The sequence below is a fragment of the Euprymna scolopes genome, chromosome 9 (assembly GCF_053919585.1).
Source record: "Euprymna scolopes isolate OS-2025 chromosome 9, ASM5391958v1, whole genome shotgun sequence".
Taxonomy (NCBI): Eukaryota; Metazoa; Mollusca; class Cephalopoda; order Sepiida; family Sepiolidae; genus Euprymna; species Euprymna scolopes.
This window is the reverse complement of record NC_136490.1, coordinates 20,867,146-20,884,387: the sequence shown is the minus strand read 5'-3', so window position 1 is coordinate 20,884,387 and position 17,242 is coordinate 20,867,146. Positions and strand designations below refer to the sequence as shown.

General features: G+C 37.2%; 1 protein-coding gene across 2 annotated transcripts in view; it reads right to left on the bottom strand.

Moving 5' to 3' along the window:
* Positions 1-1,692: 1,692 nt before the first annotated feature.
* LOC145284454 (uncharacterized) overlaps positions 1,693-17,242 on the bottom strand; it is an 86,078-nt gene continuing 70,528 nt past the window's right edge. For both annotated transcript variants that reach the window (XM_080133280.1, XM_080133279.1), the window contains one exon: positions 1,693-3,583. In XM_080133280.1, the coding sequence (XP_079989406.1) occupies positions 1,737-3,583 (1,847 nt within the window). In that variant the 3' untranslated portion in view covers positions 1,693-1,736. The remainder of the gene's footprint in view (positions 3,584-17,242) is intronic.

Below are 17,242 nucleotides of genomic sequence, written 5' to 3'. Positions count from 1 at the left end.
GAGAGAGAGAGACAGTGAGTATAGGAAAGGAGAGAGAGGTGAGAAAAGCCTTTTGATACACAAGCTAGCGAGATGACCGGGTCATTTGCCCAGAAATCCATCCACCCGTGCGGGTTGCTAGGCAACGAAGAATGAAGGAAAGAAAGGGGGTAAGGAAGATACTGAGAAGAGGGAGAGAGAGAGAGAGACAAAGAAAAAAAAAGAGAAAAGGCCTTGCCAGAAGGATGTGCGAAAGTCCCACCCCATCGACAGAGGCAGCGATGCCGTCGAGAGGTATCAACCCCCCCCCCCGCCTGAACAGCGAAAGGAGATAACGCCTGGGAAAAATTCCATACCAACAGCAAAAGGAGATAACGCCTGGGAGAAACTCCATACCAGCGGCGAAAGGATGCGATAAATGTTGAACTTTACACACGTGCGTTTTAATCCGGAGGGACGGATATTAAAGACATATTGACCAACCGCTTGGAACGAAAAGAAAGAAAAGATTAAAAAGAAAAAGGAAATAAACTCAGTAAGTCATCTCCGTGAATATTTCCCTCTCTCGTATATTAAGACACTGAATTCATTTTGCCATCATTTGCACTAAAGATACACTTTTTGTTTTGATATATTTCTTGTTGGCATCCTTGAATAGTAGACAAAAATACCCCTCCCCATAATTCTGTGTTCTTTTTTTTTTTATTTTCACTTAAGTGCATCATTCCTCCCCTACCATAGTTAGTCATTGTTTTATAATAAAATTTAATTTCGAAAATATTACCACTTGTGTTTTTGTTCCGTTCCTTCTCGCGTTTTTGTCGTGTTCGGTTCCCAGGTCTCATGCCTTTATTTTTGTCTGTGTCACATGTGCGATAAGATATTGGGATCTTGCTTTCCCGAAAATTCCCTTGTACCCCTCCCCTTCTGGTAACCTGTCACAAAGATACACAATTTTCATTCTTCTCGAAAATTTATTTTCATACCCCTATGTTTAGTTGTTGCTTAAATCCCCACCTTTTATCCCATGTGTTACAATATATAATTTATCACATTATACAAGTAAAAAAATTTCACTTTTGATTTGTTTCATTTTATACATATGGCCCCTTAACAAAATAGAAATTAAGATTTTTCAGCATCAAAATTCATATTATATGAACTCTTCAATTAATTTGATTGGTTGTTTTGCATATTTAAAAATCCAAACAACTTCCTGTTTTGAAATTTGTCCACAGTAAATGGAGTTAGTTAATGTGAATTTTCTTTTAATTACAGTTTTATTTCTATTCAATATATTATATGTGAAAAATTCATATTTTTAATTATGTTAAGTAAACATTTATTCATTTTATGTTCCATTTATTTAATTTATTAGATTAAAAAAAAAAAGATTATTTTCACTTATATCTAAACAGAATATTTTACTTTCAGTATTAATCATCTCTGTAAATATTTTTCTTGTAAAAATTTTATTGAAAAAGAAATTTCTGTAAATAAACATATTTCAATGAAAATAATCAGTTTCCAGATATTCTTATGCGTTGACCTACATTTTTAATGGGGTCTTCAGATTAAATAACACAGTTTACTGTGGATGAGTTTCAAAGCAGGAAGCTGCTTGAATCAGTAAATATGCGAGATATCCATTGATTTGTTTTGATCAAAATACTTCAAGTATAAAGCAACAAAGAAAACTCAAAAACAACAAAAAAAAATAAATAAATATTTAAAATAAAAATTAAAAAAGAAACGGCTTAGACGACCTCAAACATATGCACCATAAACATCGGACTACGTTCAAGAATAATCAGTTTTCCATCGGTAGACAAGTCCACAGCCTGTGGCCGCAAAACAGAATTCTCCCTCGTCAGAAAGATTCTATCTAGACGCCCATCCCGAAAAAGGCGGACAATTCGAGATCTCCAAGTGTCTGCAAGGTAAATATAGTCGTTATTGGCAACCACACCAGACACGCCACACAGACACACACTATTGTGACTTTCGCTGCCTCGAAATATAAAATTAACCCGACCCTTGAAGTCCAAACATACTAAACAGTTACTGTTTTGGTCAACAAGAAAAATGTCCCCATCAGGGGTCGTGGTGAGCTGACTCACTGACGAAACAATATCAGGAGAAATCGATAACATATCGATTTGTTGAAGAACTTGAATGCTGTTTGACTGAATAGAAATGATGTCAACTGATTGTGTGTCGAGCGTACTACACAGCAAATGATTATTCCGATTGGATACGATACATCGGTACTGGTTACTTGTAGGTAAGCTAAAGCATGACGCTGGGAGAATCATATTTACATGTTTGACAAGGCGGATCTCCCAGGAATACGGAAAAGCAATGGCAACTTCATCTTCTGACCAGATGCAAATGCCAAAAGGTTGTGTACTTGTGTGCAAACAGCCAACTAAATGACCCTGTCTGTTAAACTGTTTGATACTACAATTGATGCTGTCGCTAACAATCAAACGTCCATTTAGCAAACATACTACCTCGCTGTATGATCTGTAGTCAGTTTCCCCAAAGAGTTTGGCTGTAAACTGACCGATCCGTTTTGGGAGAGACGGTTTCAAAAATTGGGAAAGCAACTCAGATTCACAATCTTGGCTGCCTTTCAAACGAAAAGATGTCCCGAAGTCATTCTGTTCCTTAACGGATGGCGGCTTGGTTCTGTGGGATACTGTTTCTTCTTTTAATAACTTTTCAGGCTCGAGGAAAACCTTTCCAAACTGGTGTACCTCAAAATTCCTGCAAAAATCGAAATAATCTTGGTTGGGGGAGAATTTCAACGTATGGTGGAGGCGGGTTGGCTGTGGTAGTTGGATCGCACGATCCTGGATCATGTTTTGGTAAATGTTCATGAACTGCGAACATGGAGATTCCATCGCACTGTCCAGGGTTGTAAGATGACGAGACAGAGAGTCAACGATGCCGCTGGCTTGGTCAAGCAACATGTCCAGATATTTCTGCTGTTCATCATGAAGTTGGAATAAATCCAAATAGATATCCTTCTCTCTTTCTCTTAGGGTCTCTTCAATTCTCATTCGCAGACTACCAATCTGCTCTTTCACCTCGTCCTTTGCTCGCGTCACTTCCTCCTTCTGCTTCAAGACGTGCCTAACCATCTCCTCAGCCTTCTCTCTCTTTGCCATCAACTCAATCTTACTTGCTTTAGCAGCATCCCGTTTGTCGGGGTAGACCGTGAGCAGTGAATGAACGTAACTATCACATTTCCGGTGCGTGTCAAAAAAACACAAGCAACATATCATCTGTTCGCATTTTGTACAAAACAATTCCATCTCTTTCGAGCTGTGCTGAGGGCAACTTGGGCCAGAAGGGATTTGGGCCAAAGCAGCACTGAGAGTCAAGACCTGGTGATCCGTGGCAAGTGGATTTGAACTGGACGCGTGCTCGTTGGCGCACATTGAGCAAAGTCCCGCAGAGCAGGATTTGCACCAGGAGTTTGCAAGTTGGCGTTTGTGTTGTTTTAGACATGGTTCGCAGAAGATGCAACCTTCAGTGGCTTTGTTGAGCGACAGGAGATTGACGAGGTGATGGTTCTGAGGAAACGCTCGGCCCCATTCTGTCAAAAAAAAAAAAAAAAAAAAAAAAAAGAAAGAAATTATCAGATTTAAAATGCAAAAAGTAAAAAAAAAAATTAAAACTTATAACAATTGATAGACATTATCAATATAACAAAAATGAAAAAAAAACAAAAAAAAACATGCAAAGAGCATATACCGCCACCAAAAATCCAAGGTTGCATTTTTTTTATTTCATTAAATTATCAGCATAATCACGTTGACATACCAGTTCTCGTTAGATCACCGAAGTTAAGCCTGGTCAGTACCAGATGGGTAACCAATTTGAGAATTCCAGGTGCTGTATGTAGGAGGATGTCAACACCTCTTGCAAGAGTTGTAAAAATCTAATGTCGTCACCTAACCTAGCAGAGATATACATGCGACTATGGACTGCTTGTGTATTTCATAGTCCCATGGAACTTCCTCCTTTGGAGGAAGCCGGTTAAACTCGCATAGAGTTAGTGCCGTTTCCATTTTCCCAACTTATCAATGTACCAGTACCATCAAAAATGATTTCATTCTTTTTTCATTGCTTCGGAAATATCTTATATCTCTACAAAGCCACTTTTTGTCTACACAGAAAAGACATTGTCAAGATATACTATGCTAGAAAAAGTCACTCCTGGCAGTATCCTATATTTCTACAACGCCACTATTCACTAATGCATAGAGTATTGTTTCCATATATGGGCTAGTGCATCAACCACTAGTGTCTCTCTATTTGACAGAGTAAAAAGAATCCATCTAATAGGTCTCATACTGTTAATAATACTCCAGCCTCTGTCTCATCACCACCATGTTACATCTCTGTGATTGTTTTACAAGTACTTTACTCAAATGTGCTCCAACAAACTCATAGCACTAGTGCCTCCTTGACATAAATACTCCCGACTAACCTGTTTCACAGGCTTTTTCAAGAGTGAAACAGCTAAAAATGGTTCATGACAAGATGGTCAATTATTTCAAGAGTATATATGCAAAAAGGGAAGAGCAACAGATTTAAATTTAGGATTCAACGTTCAAATTTGTTGGCAGCAAGTAGACTATTCAACAACATGATTGCTGGACAAATGATAGCTGGACGTAGAAACACAGAACACCAAAGAAGTGTACTGGCAGAGTTAGCTTTGCTTGCTACACTGGAACAGAAGTTTTTACGGTTGATCGGCCTGGAGGCAATAGACAAGTTAACTTGAAAACCTTCGCTTTCCACCTGCAACAAGATATGGGCCAAAGTTCAAAGGTAAGGAAAACAAATTCCCTGAAGATCGCACTCTGGTTTGACATAAAACTATCCAAGACGAACCCGTCCACATTTTACGATCAAGCCGCCTCAGGAGGCTGGTAAAAAAAAAAAAAAACACCACGCTTTTCAAAAAAAAAGGAGGTTATACCTAAGATGGTGGATCTTTACAGTCATGGCCAAACCATAATTTGGCCCGAATAAGGAAGAGTCTGGTGCTATCAAGTCAATCCTTGGTTTGTGAAAATGATTGTCAAGCCAACTACTAGCTTACATTTATTAACCTTTATCCTTGAGTGGCCTTCAGTCCTTGATAAGTGATGACACCCAAGTAAAAAAATAAGAAACCTTCGCTGGTATAAAATACACTGCCAAAGAGCCCCCCCCCACAGGAATCACCACTTATCAAGGCCCGGAGGCCACTCGAGGATAAGGGTTAATAGGCATACATTAGTCAATGTGATTATAGTGTAATAAACATAAGTAGTGGGAATTTTGTAAATTGGATTACTTAGGGGGACGGTCTAGAAAAAATCAGTTGCCTTGTTTACAAACTATATCATACTTCAAGTCAGCTGCTGCTAATGTTTAATATGATGTTGCTTAGTACACAGGTTCAAGTAATAAAAAAATCATATTTTACCATTGTTTAGAAATTTCTGACCTTCACAACTATTTTGGCCAAGTCCGATACCTTTTTTACATGGAGTAGGGGGTAGATTTAAGTTATAAGATTTCTCCATTTTTCTTTTTCTTATTATTATTCTATGAAATTAAAGAGACTAATTACTTGGACGTATAATTTACTATTTATATCTGTACTGTACTAGAGCAGCATTCATCCATGGCGGGTTGAATCAGCTTCCTTCAAAGGAGAAAGTTTCATGGGAGTATGAAATTCACAAGTGGTCCACAGTCATATGTATATCCTCATCAGGGGAAATGACAATGTTTAGTTTTTGCAGCTCTTGCAGGGAGGTGTTGATGTACTCCTATATACAGCGCCTGGTATTCCCAAATGGACACCCATCTGGTACTGATCAGGCTCAATGTTGCTTAAAAATAAAGATACACATGTATATAAATTAGATGGGCAAGCTGAAAAGAAAAACCACTCTAAATGTTCACAACGACACCAAGAAACATTAGAGGTGAAGCTAAAATAGAGATAAGTGACTTGTTCAGTTAATTATAAATTACAGTTAAGTAAAAAAAATTAAAACAATTGTTTTAAACAGATTTCAATCTCAGAACTAAAGCATACGCTTTGTTGCTTCACAAGAAAGAGAACAACAAAAAAGCAATATAACACGCAGCAGCATGGTCCCAACACGATCCTGAGCAACTCCATTAATTCAAACCCGAACACCTCCGTTGATTTGACATGACACGATCCCGAACAACACCGTCGATTCAAACCGGAACACTTCCGTTGATTCGACATGACATGGTCCCGAATAACACCATCAATTCAAACCAGTTTATTCGACATGACAGTCCTGAACAACACCGTTGATTTGAACCCAAACTCTCCATTGATTCGATACAACACGATCTCAAACAACACCGTTGATTCAAACCCAAACACCTCCAACAATTCAACACAATTCGGAACAAAACCATCAATTTGAATCCGAACACCTTCGACGATTCGACACAACATGATTCTGAACAACTCCATTGATTCGAATCCGAACACCTCTGACGATTCAATGCGTTTTGGAACGCAATGACTCAACACGACATGTTACCAGAGCAATCCTGGGAGTTACTCGCTGAATGACTTATCGGCCTTTGGACGAACTCATATTTGCTTTAGGTAGGCCTGACCTAGACATTGGCATACAATTCTTTAGCGCTTTCACGCATGCTCATCACACACTTTAGCATGCATTTTGTGTTATCTTTGGTATAAAGTTGCTTGAGTGTTTGTATGCAATTAAAAGTTTAAAAACTGTAAAGTAGAACCCCGGGATACAGTGACCTTAGTTTTTTTCAGCTTACGATATGGAATATGATATTTTTCCGGCCGCTGGTTAAGGTATTTGTCCCACCTTATGGTTTTATTGATAACGTTATTTAATTATATACATGTGTATTATATACTGTACTGTATTTTTTTACAAAATTTTAATGCCGTATCCAAGGGTTCTACTGCATATCATAACACACCCACAAAGTTGATATATTATTTTGACATTGCTTTTTTTTTTAAATATTCATTTTGTGTGTGTGTTGATCATTCAATCCCAGGCAACGTCAAGTTTTCCTGCTAGCAGATAATAAACAAACATTATTTACTTCCTTTCTCTGAAGATGTGACACAAGATTGGAAGGTGAGGAAAATCAAACTAGCTCCCCTAAAGAAGGAGCAATCTGGCCAATTAAAAATTGCTTGGGCAGCCACATCGGCATATAACAGTTGATGTGCCTCAAGCAGTTAGCAATAAATTAACTCCATCCAAAAGATGGGCGGCAAGGTCTGGAAAGATGGTCCTCCTAGGACTACTCAGGAATAATACTTCAGCCCGATATATTAAAGGCCACTGAAATAACCCAGTTTCTGCTGGACTGATTTTCGAGAATGGATTTTCGACTGGTATGTCTCACAAGTCTCCGAACAACAGAAGTTATTTATCTTTTTCCTATGCAAGACGATGTGACACAAGGGTCGGAAAGTAGGATGTGAAAAGCCAGCATCCTAGAGAAAAAAGTACTCTGAAAAGATGTTTGGACAGCCAGGTCAGCATTCCTAAATAGACGTGCCTTAGGTGATTAGCAATAAACTCTTTTCTCAAAGGGAGAAGACAAAGCCTGGGCGAATGGAACTTCTAGAACTGTACAGTACCAGAAATATACCTCAGTCAATAACAAACAAGCCATCTCAACAATGGCGTTAGTCTCTTGGCTTTGGTGCCGAGGGAAAACTCTCGAGACTGCAACCATGCTAGTTAAAGTATATAGTAAAAAAAGCCTTGGGGAAAAAATGTTGATCAATTTAATATAATAATGAATAAGGATAGATAAGAGAAAAGACAGACTGAGATAATAAATGTATAGAAAATTATGTCAAACGGTTGATGAAATCAACTCATTTGCATATCGCCTGTAATTATTTAATCCTGATGAATTAGTTTTGGCCACAAGCCATCAGTGCAGGTGACCTGTTACTCAATTACAAACAGCGAGATCCACTTTCCCCGATTGTTTAAACTATGAAAATGTCGACAATGTCGGTCATAAATACTGATAAATCTCACCAATGTTTAGTCAAAAAAGATCGAGCACATCTGTTGCCAGATGAAAGTTAAGCAAAAAAAAACAAAAAAACAATCAACTGAAATTATTGAAGAGATGCCAATTTGATAAATATAATAATAAACTGTCTTAGTGAAGCAGTTATGAATTTCATCATATCAAATTGACTGGCAATATGACCAGAGGTTGCTTGACGGAAATAACTTAAAACAGGGTATCCCAAACTTTTTCAGCAAATGACGACTCGGATACCCGTTACCGCTCCCTTGTTACATGCATCCTTACACAATAATGTTAGTAATAGTACAGGGTGACCCCCCCAAAAATCAGAGGACATTCAATTGTTATTCTGAGCATTTTACAGTCAACGGAGAAAAAAAGGCTAAAGACCCTAGTGTTTTGATGTGATGTTTTGAATATAATAAATTAGTTATGACCAAAGTTTCATTTCATTCGGACAAAACACTAAGAAACGGGGCTTAATTAGAGTTGGGGCCCGTTTTTTTTGGTCACCCTGTATTAGTACATAATTACAGTTAAAATAAATAATTGAATATTCATAATAGTTTATTCAATATTACGGGATGTGGTTCTTGAATTAATTTTTCCAATTAAAAATCAGTGTGATGCAATCAATTTTCGCATGAATTGTGAATCACAAAGTCTTTCACCCCCATCCCCACTCTCCCCAGGATCTAAGAGACCTCCCCCCACCTATATGATACATTTACACCCCCACCCCCCGGCCTACCTCAAGTCTCGTAACACCCTCCCACCAATGGGCGGTATGAACCCTATTGGGAAACCCTGATTTAAAACGCCAATTTTTGGAGCAATTTTTTTTCTTAGATCAAATACCTATTTTCTTAGCTTCCATTTTTTTCCTCCCAGTTACTAAGGTTTTTAAAAAAAAAATATTTTTTTAACTCTTATTCAATCCAAATGAGGCATACTTGCACTTAAGGATCTACTAATTGGGAACTATGTGAGGACTTGAGTAATGAGATGTCCAAAAAGGGGAAACTAGTGGTTGATGCACCAACCCAGATGTGGTAACAATACTCTATGCATGGGATATAGGATACTCTCAGGAGTGAGTAAGTTATTTTTACCTTCAAGTATTTGCCAGCACCACCACCACCATCACCACCACAATAATAATAATAATAATCTATATATTAATACTGTAATACCTTTAACGTACGTGTGTCATGGTTTCTAGATTATAAATTATTCAATTGGGTGATCCTATTTATTAAAAAGAAGGGTATAAGGTGATATGAACATCAAATTAGTATGCTGATACACTAATTTAATGTTTGTAGTATGTTATCACCTTTTATCCTTTTTAATAAATAGGATCTCCCGATCACCGAAGACGCAATATAAAAAAAAAAGAATTTAAATAAAGAAAAACTGAGTTCATTTGAAGAAATCACCAAAGGAGCAAGTTACAGAACATCAACAATATCAGTGATACTTATAAATTTAGCTCTGAAGTTATCACTGTCGAAAGCTGTCCAATCTAATTCTAATATTTCTGACTTTAGTGGAATCTTTCTTACCATTGTTGAATAATTCAGGTTATCAATGGAAACAAGATTTTCATCCAAACTAAATGCGAAAAACTTGTGTATGTCTACTTTCCTAGACCCATGATTCAAATATTAATTTTAAAAGATTGACATAGAAAACATATTTAGAATTGGATTCTACATCTTTTCACTGATGATCAGCAGTATACACTACCCTTATGCTGAGGATGAAGAAGCACGAACATGTGTAAATTACAAAATGGCAACTTTGAAACAAACTGACAAAAAAGTAACCCGTAACAAAAGATGCTTTCATCACTTCTAAGAAGACAGTAGGTGGTAAAAGTACGTGTGAAAAGTGAACATTGCATCATTTATAATAGTAAAATTGCACTGATGGACAATTTTTAAAGTATCATCAAATAAAACTGAATTAAATGACAGTAAATATGAACCTTCAATATAATTCTATGAATAATGATGATTATGCCTATTTTTTTAAAACAATTTTAGCTGCAACTTAATTATAAGTCGATAAAAATGCTGATGTGTTCAATTTTGGTGGTGGAAATAAAGTACCAAATGTCATAAACATTCTGTTTTATGTTGAATGCCCAGAAAAAAGTCCCTTCTGATTAATTTTAAAAAATAAGCTAATAGACTTGGCTGTTTTTCAGAATAACAGAATATTTTTCATCTGGTAAAAATTAATCAGAAAGGACTTTTCATGGCATATATGTAAAACAGAATGATTCGTACACACCAGAATTTTTTAATAAGAGATGCGTTCATTTTCCTCATATGAGAATTTGTGACACTATAAAATTCCTACCTTAACAACTTAACAATTGGGGACTTGTCCAAAAAATTGTCCAGTTACTGAATCCATTTGAAAAAAATCAATAGTTTTCTTTTTACTTTGATCTTCTTGCCCCTCAACAGAGCTTGAAAAAGTGTATCCTGCCGATTCACTTTCGTCATCAGTAGAAAGTAGACATAGAATCCAATTCTTAGTGTTTTCCATGTCATTCTTTTGAAATTTAAATGTGAATCTTAGATCTAGGAAAGTAGACACAAGTTTTTATCATTTAGATAAAATGTAAATTTTGTTTCTATTGAATTGTTCAACAGTGGTAAGGATTCCACTTAAGTCAAAAAATATCAGAATTAGATAAGACAGTTATTGAAAGAAATAATCTCAAAAGCTAAAATTGTAGGTATTATCATCGATTTGGTTGAAGTTTGGTGACTTACTTTTTTGGTGATTTCTTTAGCTGGACAATTTTTTGAACAAGTCCTCATTGGTAAGTTGTTAATATATCTTATAGCATCCCAAATTATCATATGAAAAGAAAAAAAATGAATCTCTTATTAAAAAATTCCGGCTTTACATATATGCCATGAAAAAGTCCTTTCTAATTAATTTTTACCAGATAAAAAATATTCTGTTATTCTAAAAAATAGCCAAGTTAGTTTGCTTATTTTAAAATCAGTAAACATTAATCAGAAGGGTCTTTTTCTGGGCATTCGACGTAAAGCAGAATGCCCTGCACCAACCGGAAATAAATCATTTTAAACAATCATAGCGTTAATCTGAACAAAGCCAATCAAAAATAAAATAATGTTAAAACAATAAAAAAATAATAGTATTTATGCAGAGAACTTTTTGGAAACGCATTTCTTAACATGTGGAGGAGAGGGTGTTTTTCTAACTAGTCTGTACTTTCACCTAACAATTTAATAAACAATACAAAACAAGTGATTTGTGCCACAAGCATTGAAGAATGAGAACTGAAGTTTTTTCTGTAAAATGTTTTTGACCTCTAATGAGGGTATGAGACGAATGGATTCGCCAATCATTTTTATAACCAACGGCTGTGCTAAACAACCAATGAAAACGTCCCAAAATTATTATAAAAATTGTCGAATTTTGGATTCGATCAGTTCGCCGTTTACTACGCCATGGACCGCATTTAATTCTTGATCGCCATCTTGGTTACTGATCTGAACTATGCCGCCATCTTTGTTCAATACAATGTTTCAAAACTTAACATTTTCTCTATGCGTGCTTGACTGGAGAACAGGTTGATGGAACCACTTCAAATGGATGAAGTGATCAGTGCCAAACAAAAAATTTAACAGAATCGCAAAGAAATACTAATTGTATAAAGAACTCTATCGTTAATGTTATAAGGGACATAATTACGGATAGCACCGGATACGAAACGGTGTATAAAAGAGCGTCTTGCATTGTCTTGGAGTCAGTCAAGTGGTACGCATTAGTCCGACCGTCTCGCGTCTTACACTCTCCAAGTGTAGTCAGGATTAACCAAGCTCCCAGGATGAGCGTTCCGCTCACACACGTTAAGTTACCTTTTTCCTTTACCTTCATTTACGCGTATATCAACTTCAAGGCGAGCAGCCATTTTGTATTGTGTATTATTTTCGAAGTACGAATAAACCTTTTTGTTACGCATTCCACTCGGCATATTTTGTCATGTTATTATATACCGTCAAAACGGGATATAACAGTTGGCGACAAGGATGATTCTTATCTCTTAACAGAGATAAATTACCGTACTAATAGGACTGTGTACTATTCAAATTTACAAGGATTTCGTTACTGAACACGTACGGCAAAGAACTATTTGAAATTGTCTTACATAAAGTACGGATTTCTCCGATATGAACTCTCGGAAAGGTAATAAAATTGTACTTGAAAGATATTGACAAGGTAAAGTGAACTTTATTTATATTTTTTGAAGAAAAAAATATGTGAGGAACGCAGGCGGAATTCGAACCCGGCACCTTTGGATTACGTTTTTGGAAGAAAAAAAAAGAACTTTTACGATTTTTTGTTTTTCTAAATTAAACAGACTATTGTTATAATTTAATTTTTTTTTTTTTCTTTCGTGCAACCGTATTTTTGTTGAAAAACAGTTTGCTCATTTTCGGGCATTATTCGTTGTGTAAATTTGAAAAGTATTATTGTGTAAAATTACGTTTAGGCAGAATTACTATTGCTAAATTGTATGAACTGTGTGGAAACATTTATTCTTGCAAAACTTGTTGCTAATTGGCGAAAAACGTATACTTACGAAATTTTGTGGAATCATTGTTGTAAATTTTAGAAAGACATTTTTTTTTAAATATGGAACAATTGGCTGAGTTGACGAAAGTGCTAACTCTTAGCGTTCAGGAACAGTCAAAAATGACACAACAATTCTTAGTGCAACAACAACAGCTGCAATAACAACAGCAAGAAATGACACAAAAAACTTTAGAGGCACAACAAGAACAAACAAAAATACTTCAACGCCAAATGTTGACTCAACAAAAGAATTTGGAAAAATTAATTCAAACCTCGACAACTGAGAAAAAAACGAATTTTTCTGCAGAAGGTATTTCGAATTCTTTGTCGGAATTTCACTACTCTCCCGATACTGGCGTTGCATTTCCAGCATACTATAGAAGGTATGAAACAGTTTTTACAAAGAGGTGTTCGGATTGGACCGACGAAGAAAAAGTCACGCTGTTGCTCCAAAAACTGGGTACTGACGAAAACACTAAGTACGCTAACTTAATTTTACCCAAAAAACCGGAGGAAGTGACCTTTGAAGAGACAATTAATACGTTGTCTAGAATATTTGATAAAAGAGATAGCCTTTTCCACTCTAGATATAAATGTTTGAATTTACAGAAATCGGAATCTGAAGACTATTTAGAGTATGCTTGTATTGTAAATTGTTTATGTGAATCATTTAAATTAAATTAAATTTCTGCGGATTTATTTAAATGTTTAATCTTTGTACAGGGACTCACAGAACCAAGGGACAAAGATATCAGATCCCGGATCCTGACAATTATGGAGTCGGACCCAAATATAACTTTACAAAAAGTTACCGAGGAATGTCAACGTCTCATTAATATCAAGAGAGACAACACCCGCATTGAAGAAAAAAGCGTTTACAAGGTACAACATGTAAAAAGGCAAAGGACCCCTAGAACTTACAAGACCCAAGAACAAAGGACCTCTAGAATGCACAAGTACCAAAATTGTGAATGTTGCGGAAGTACGAGACACACCAAAAAGACCTGCTGGTTCAGGAATAAGATATGTTACGAATGTGGGTTCAAAGGCCACAAGGGAACGTACTGTGACCAGAAGAAAAAACGAAAGACTGACAAAGTGAATGCGCTTCGCACAAGGAAAGAGAAAAGTTGCGAAAGGCGTAATTATGTCAGTGTTCACATAAATGGACATCCTGTAACATTACTCCTGGATAGTGGTTCGGACATCAGCATCATAGATGAAGATATCTGGAGAAGGATCGGTCGCCCCGAACTAATGGAAACCAGCAAGATGGCGAGGAGTGTGTGCGGCAAAAAGTTGGAATTTAAAGGAGAACTAAGGTGCAACGTGACAATTGATGGTCAGACACGCACGTCCAAAGTGTACGCGGTTCCAGGAAGGAACACAAGCAAGTCTGTTTGGAGTGGATTGGTTTGTCCTGTTTAACTTATGGGAGCGACCAGTTAATTCTTTTTGTAATAGGTTGAACACAGAGAAAGCAAACCAAGTGGAAGACTTTCTGGACGATGTAAAAGCAGAATTTCCAAGGGTTTTTGCTGAAGGACTTGGACATTGTGTGAAAGTAGAAGCACAATTTGAAGTGAAGAAAGATGCCACCCCAGTGTTCAAACCTAAAAGAAATGTACCGTTTTCATCGGTGGACGCAATTGAGAAGGAGTTGGAAAGATTTCAACAGTTAGAGGTTATTGAAAAAGTTGACCATACGGATTGGGCCAGCCCGACGGTATATGTGAAGAAAAAAAATAACAAAATCAGGGTCTGTGCGGACTTCTCAACAGGCCTTAATGACTGTTTAAAGGACCACAATTATCCCCTTCTGTCGGCAGAAGATCTATTCTCAAAACTAAACGGAGGAAAAATTTTTTCCAAGATAGACCTCTCAGACGCGTACTTGCAAATCAAGGTCAATGATGAATGTTCAAAGTACCTGTGCATTAATACGCACAAGGGTATCTTCAACCTAAAGAGGCTTCCTTTTGGCTTAAAGGTCGCCCCTGCTTTGTTTCAACAGATAATGGATACGATGCTCGCAGGGTTGGAATTTGCGATGGCATACCTTGACGATATCTTGATAAAGAGCAGTAATTTGCAAGAGCACAAGAAGCACGTGAGAGAAGTACTTAAGAGAATAGAGGGGTTTGGTTTCAGACTGAGTCCGGAGAAATGTGATTTCTTCATGAAAAGGATCAAATACCTGGGTCAAATAATTGACAAAGATGGACGAAGGCCAGATCCACAATGGACCGAAGCAATTGATAAAATGCCTGCCCCAGACTCAGTATCAAAACTACAGTCATTTCTGGGATTGGTACAATACTATGCGATATACATCCCTAATGTACATAATTTGAGAGCTCCTCTTAACGAGCTACTAAAAAAAGGCAGTAGATGGAATTGGACAAAGGAATGTGAATCTGCTTTCCAGAAAATTAAGAAATGTTTACTATCAGATCTGGCATTAGCACATTTCGATCCAGAGAAAGAGATTGTACTAGCAACGGACGCCAGTGATTATGGAGTTGGTGCTGCATTACTCCACAAGTATGAGGATGGAACAACAAAAGCAATCTCTCATGCGTCAAGAACTTTGATTGCAGCTGAGAAAAACTACAGCCAGATTGAAAAGGAGGCTCTCTCAATAATATTTGGAGTCAAAAAGTTTAACCGTTTTCTCCATGGACGAAACTTCATATTACAGACGGATCATAAACCACTAATCACGATATTTGGATCGAAGAAAGGCATCCCTACGCATACTGCAAATCGACTACAGCGATGGGCTGTAACTCTCTTAAACTATCAGTTTAAGATGGAGCATGTGTCATCAAAAAAGTTAGGACACGTGGATGCACTGTCAAGGTTGATTCCAAAAAGAAATGAAAGTTTCGAAGAGACGGTAATTGCAGCTCTTAAAGATGAAAGCGAATGCTCAAATTCAATATGCAATATGATCCGTGAACTCCCGGTAACTCTAGAAGAGATTAAAAGAGAAGCTGCAAAAGACGTTTTTATAAAGCAAATGAAAAATCAAGTAGGACGGATGGAAAGAAATAAGATGGCAAGAGAAATTACACCTGTTTCCATTTGCGAAGATGTGCTTATGTATGCCGATAGAATCGTAATTCCACAGGTATTACGAAAAAGAAAGCTAAACGAATTTCACACAGGTCATCCTGGCATTTCAAGGATGAAATCCCTAATTAGAGGTTACGTGTATTGGCCTGGTATGGATAAAGAGGTGGAAAACTGTGTCAAAGCGTGCAAAGGATGTCAGTTAGCAACCCGAGATCCGCCTGTAAAAATGACCCCGTGGCCAAAGACGGACTTGCCCTGGTCACGACTGCATATTGATTATGCCGGACCCCTAAAAGGTTTTTTTTACTTAATTGTAGTGGACTCTTTCTCCAAATGGCCGGAGATATTCAAGATCAGACATCCAACATCAAGGAACACTGTAAGTGCACTTGACAAAATTTTCAGCCGGTTTGGTGTACCAAAGACCATAGTGAGTGACAATGGTACAGCATTCACAGGTTACGAATTTAGAGAATTCTGCAACTCACTGGATATACAGCACATTACGACGCCTATTTACCATCCTAGGTCGAATGGGTTGGCAGAAAAATTTGTGGACACGTTTAAGCGGGCATTAAGGAAAAACATGAACATTGACACAGATGAGCGGACAATACAAACATTTCTAGCGATCTACAGAGTAACCCCAAATCCAAACAATGATGTAAATTCATCCCCTGCAGAACTTATGTTCGCCAGAAAAATTAGATCCATTTTCGATAGACTTCTACCGGATAAAAAGAAAGTTACCAGAAAAGAAAACTTTAATGTAAAGTGCTATTCCTCAGGAGATAAAGTTTATTTAAAAAATTTTCAGAATGGAAAAAATCATTGGGTGGACGGTATTGTTAAGAAAAGAATTGGGAACATGGTCTATACTATTCAAGGTCCCAATTTTGTCTGTAAAAGACATATTAATCAAATCCGTTCCAGAATTTCGGAAAATACAGAGGAAATTCCAATGGAAACGTTGTGCGACACATTTGACATTCCAAAACCGGTGGGTATACATGGACCCATGAATGTATCTCCTGAACATACCGCACGGGCTGAACAGAATTCTTTACCAAAGGAAACTCTGACCAAAAGGAAGAGCACACGTAAAAGGAAAGTCGTCAGGCATTTAAGTCCTGATCCTAAACAGAAGCGATATTAAAGCTAAAATCGGGAAGATTTCAGCTTCAGGGGGAGGTGTTATAAGGGACATAATTACGGATAGCACCGGATACGAAACGGTGTATAAAAGAGCGTCTTGCATTGTCTTGGAGTCAGTCAAGTGGTACGCACTAGTCCGACCGTCTCGCGTCTTACACTCTCCAAGTGTAGTCAGGATTAACCAAGCTCCCAGGACGAGCGTTCCGCTCACACGTCAAGTTACCTTTTTCCTTTACCTTCATTTACGCGTATATCAACTTCAAGGCGAGCAGCCATTTTGTATTGTGTATTATTTTCG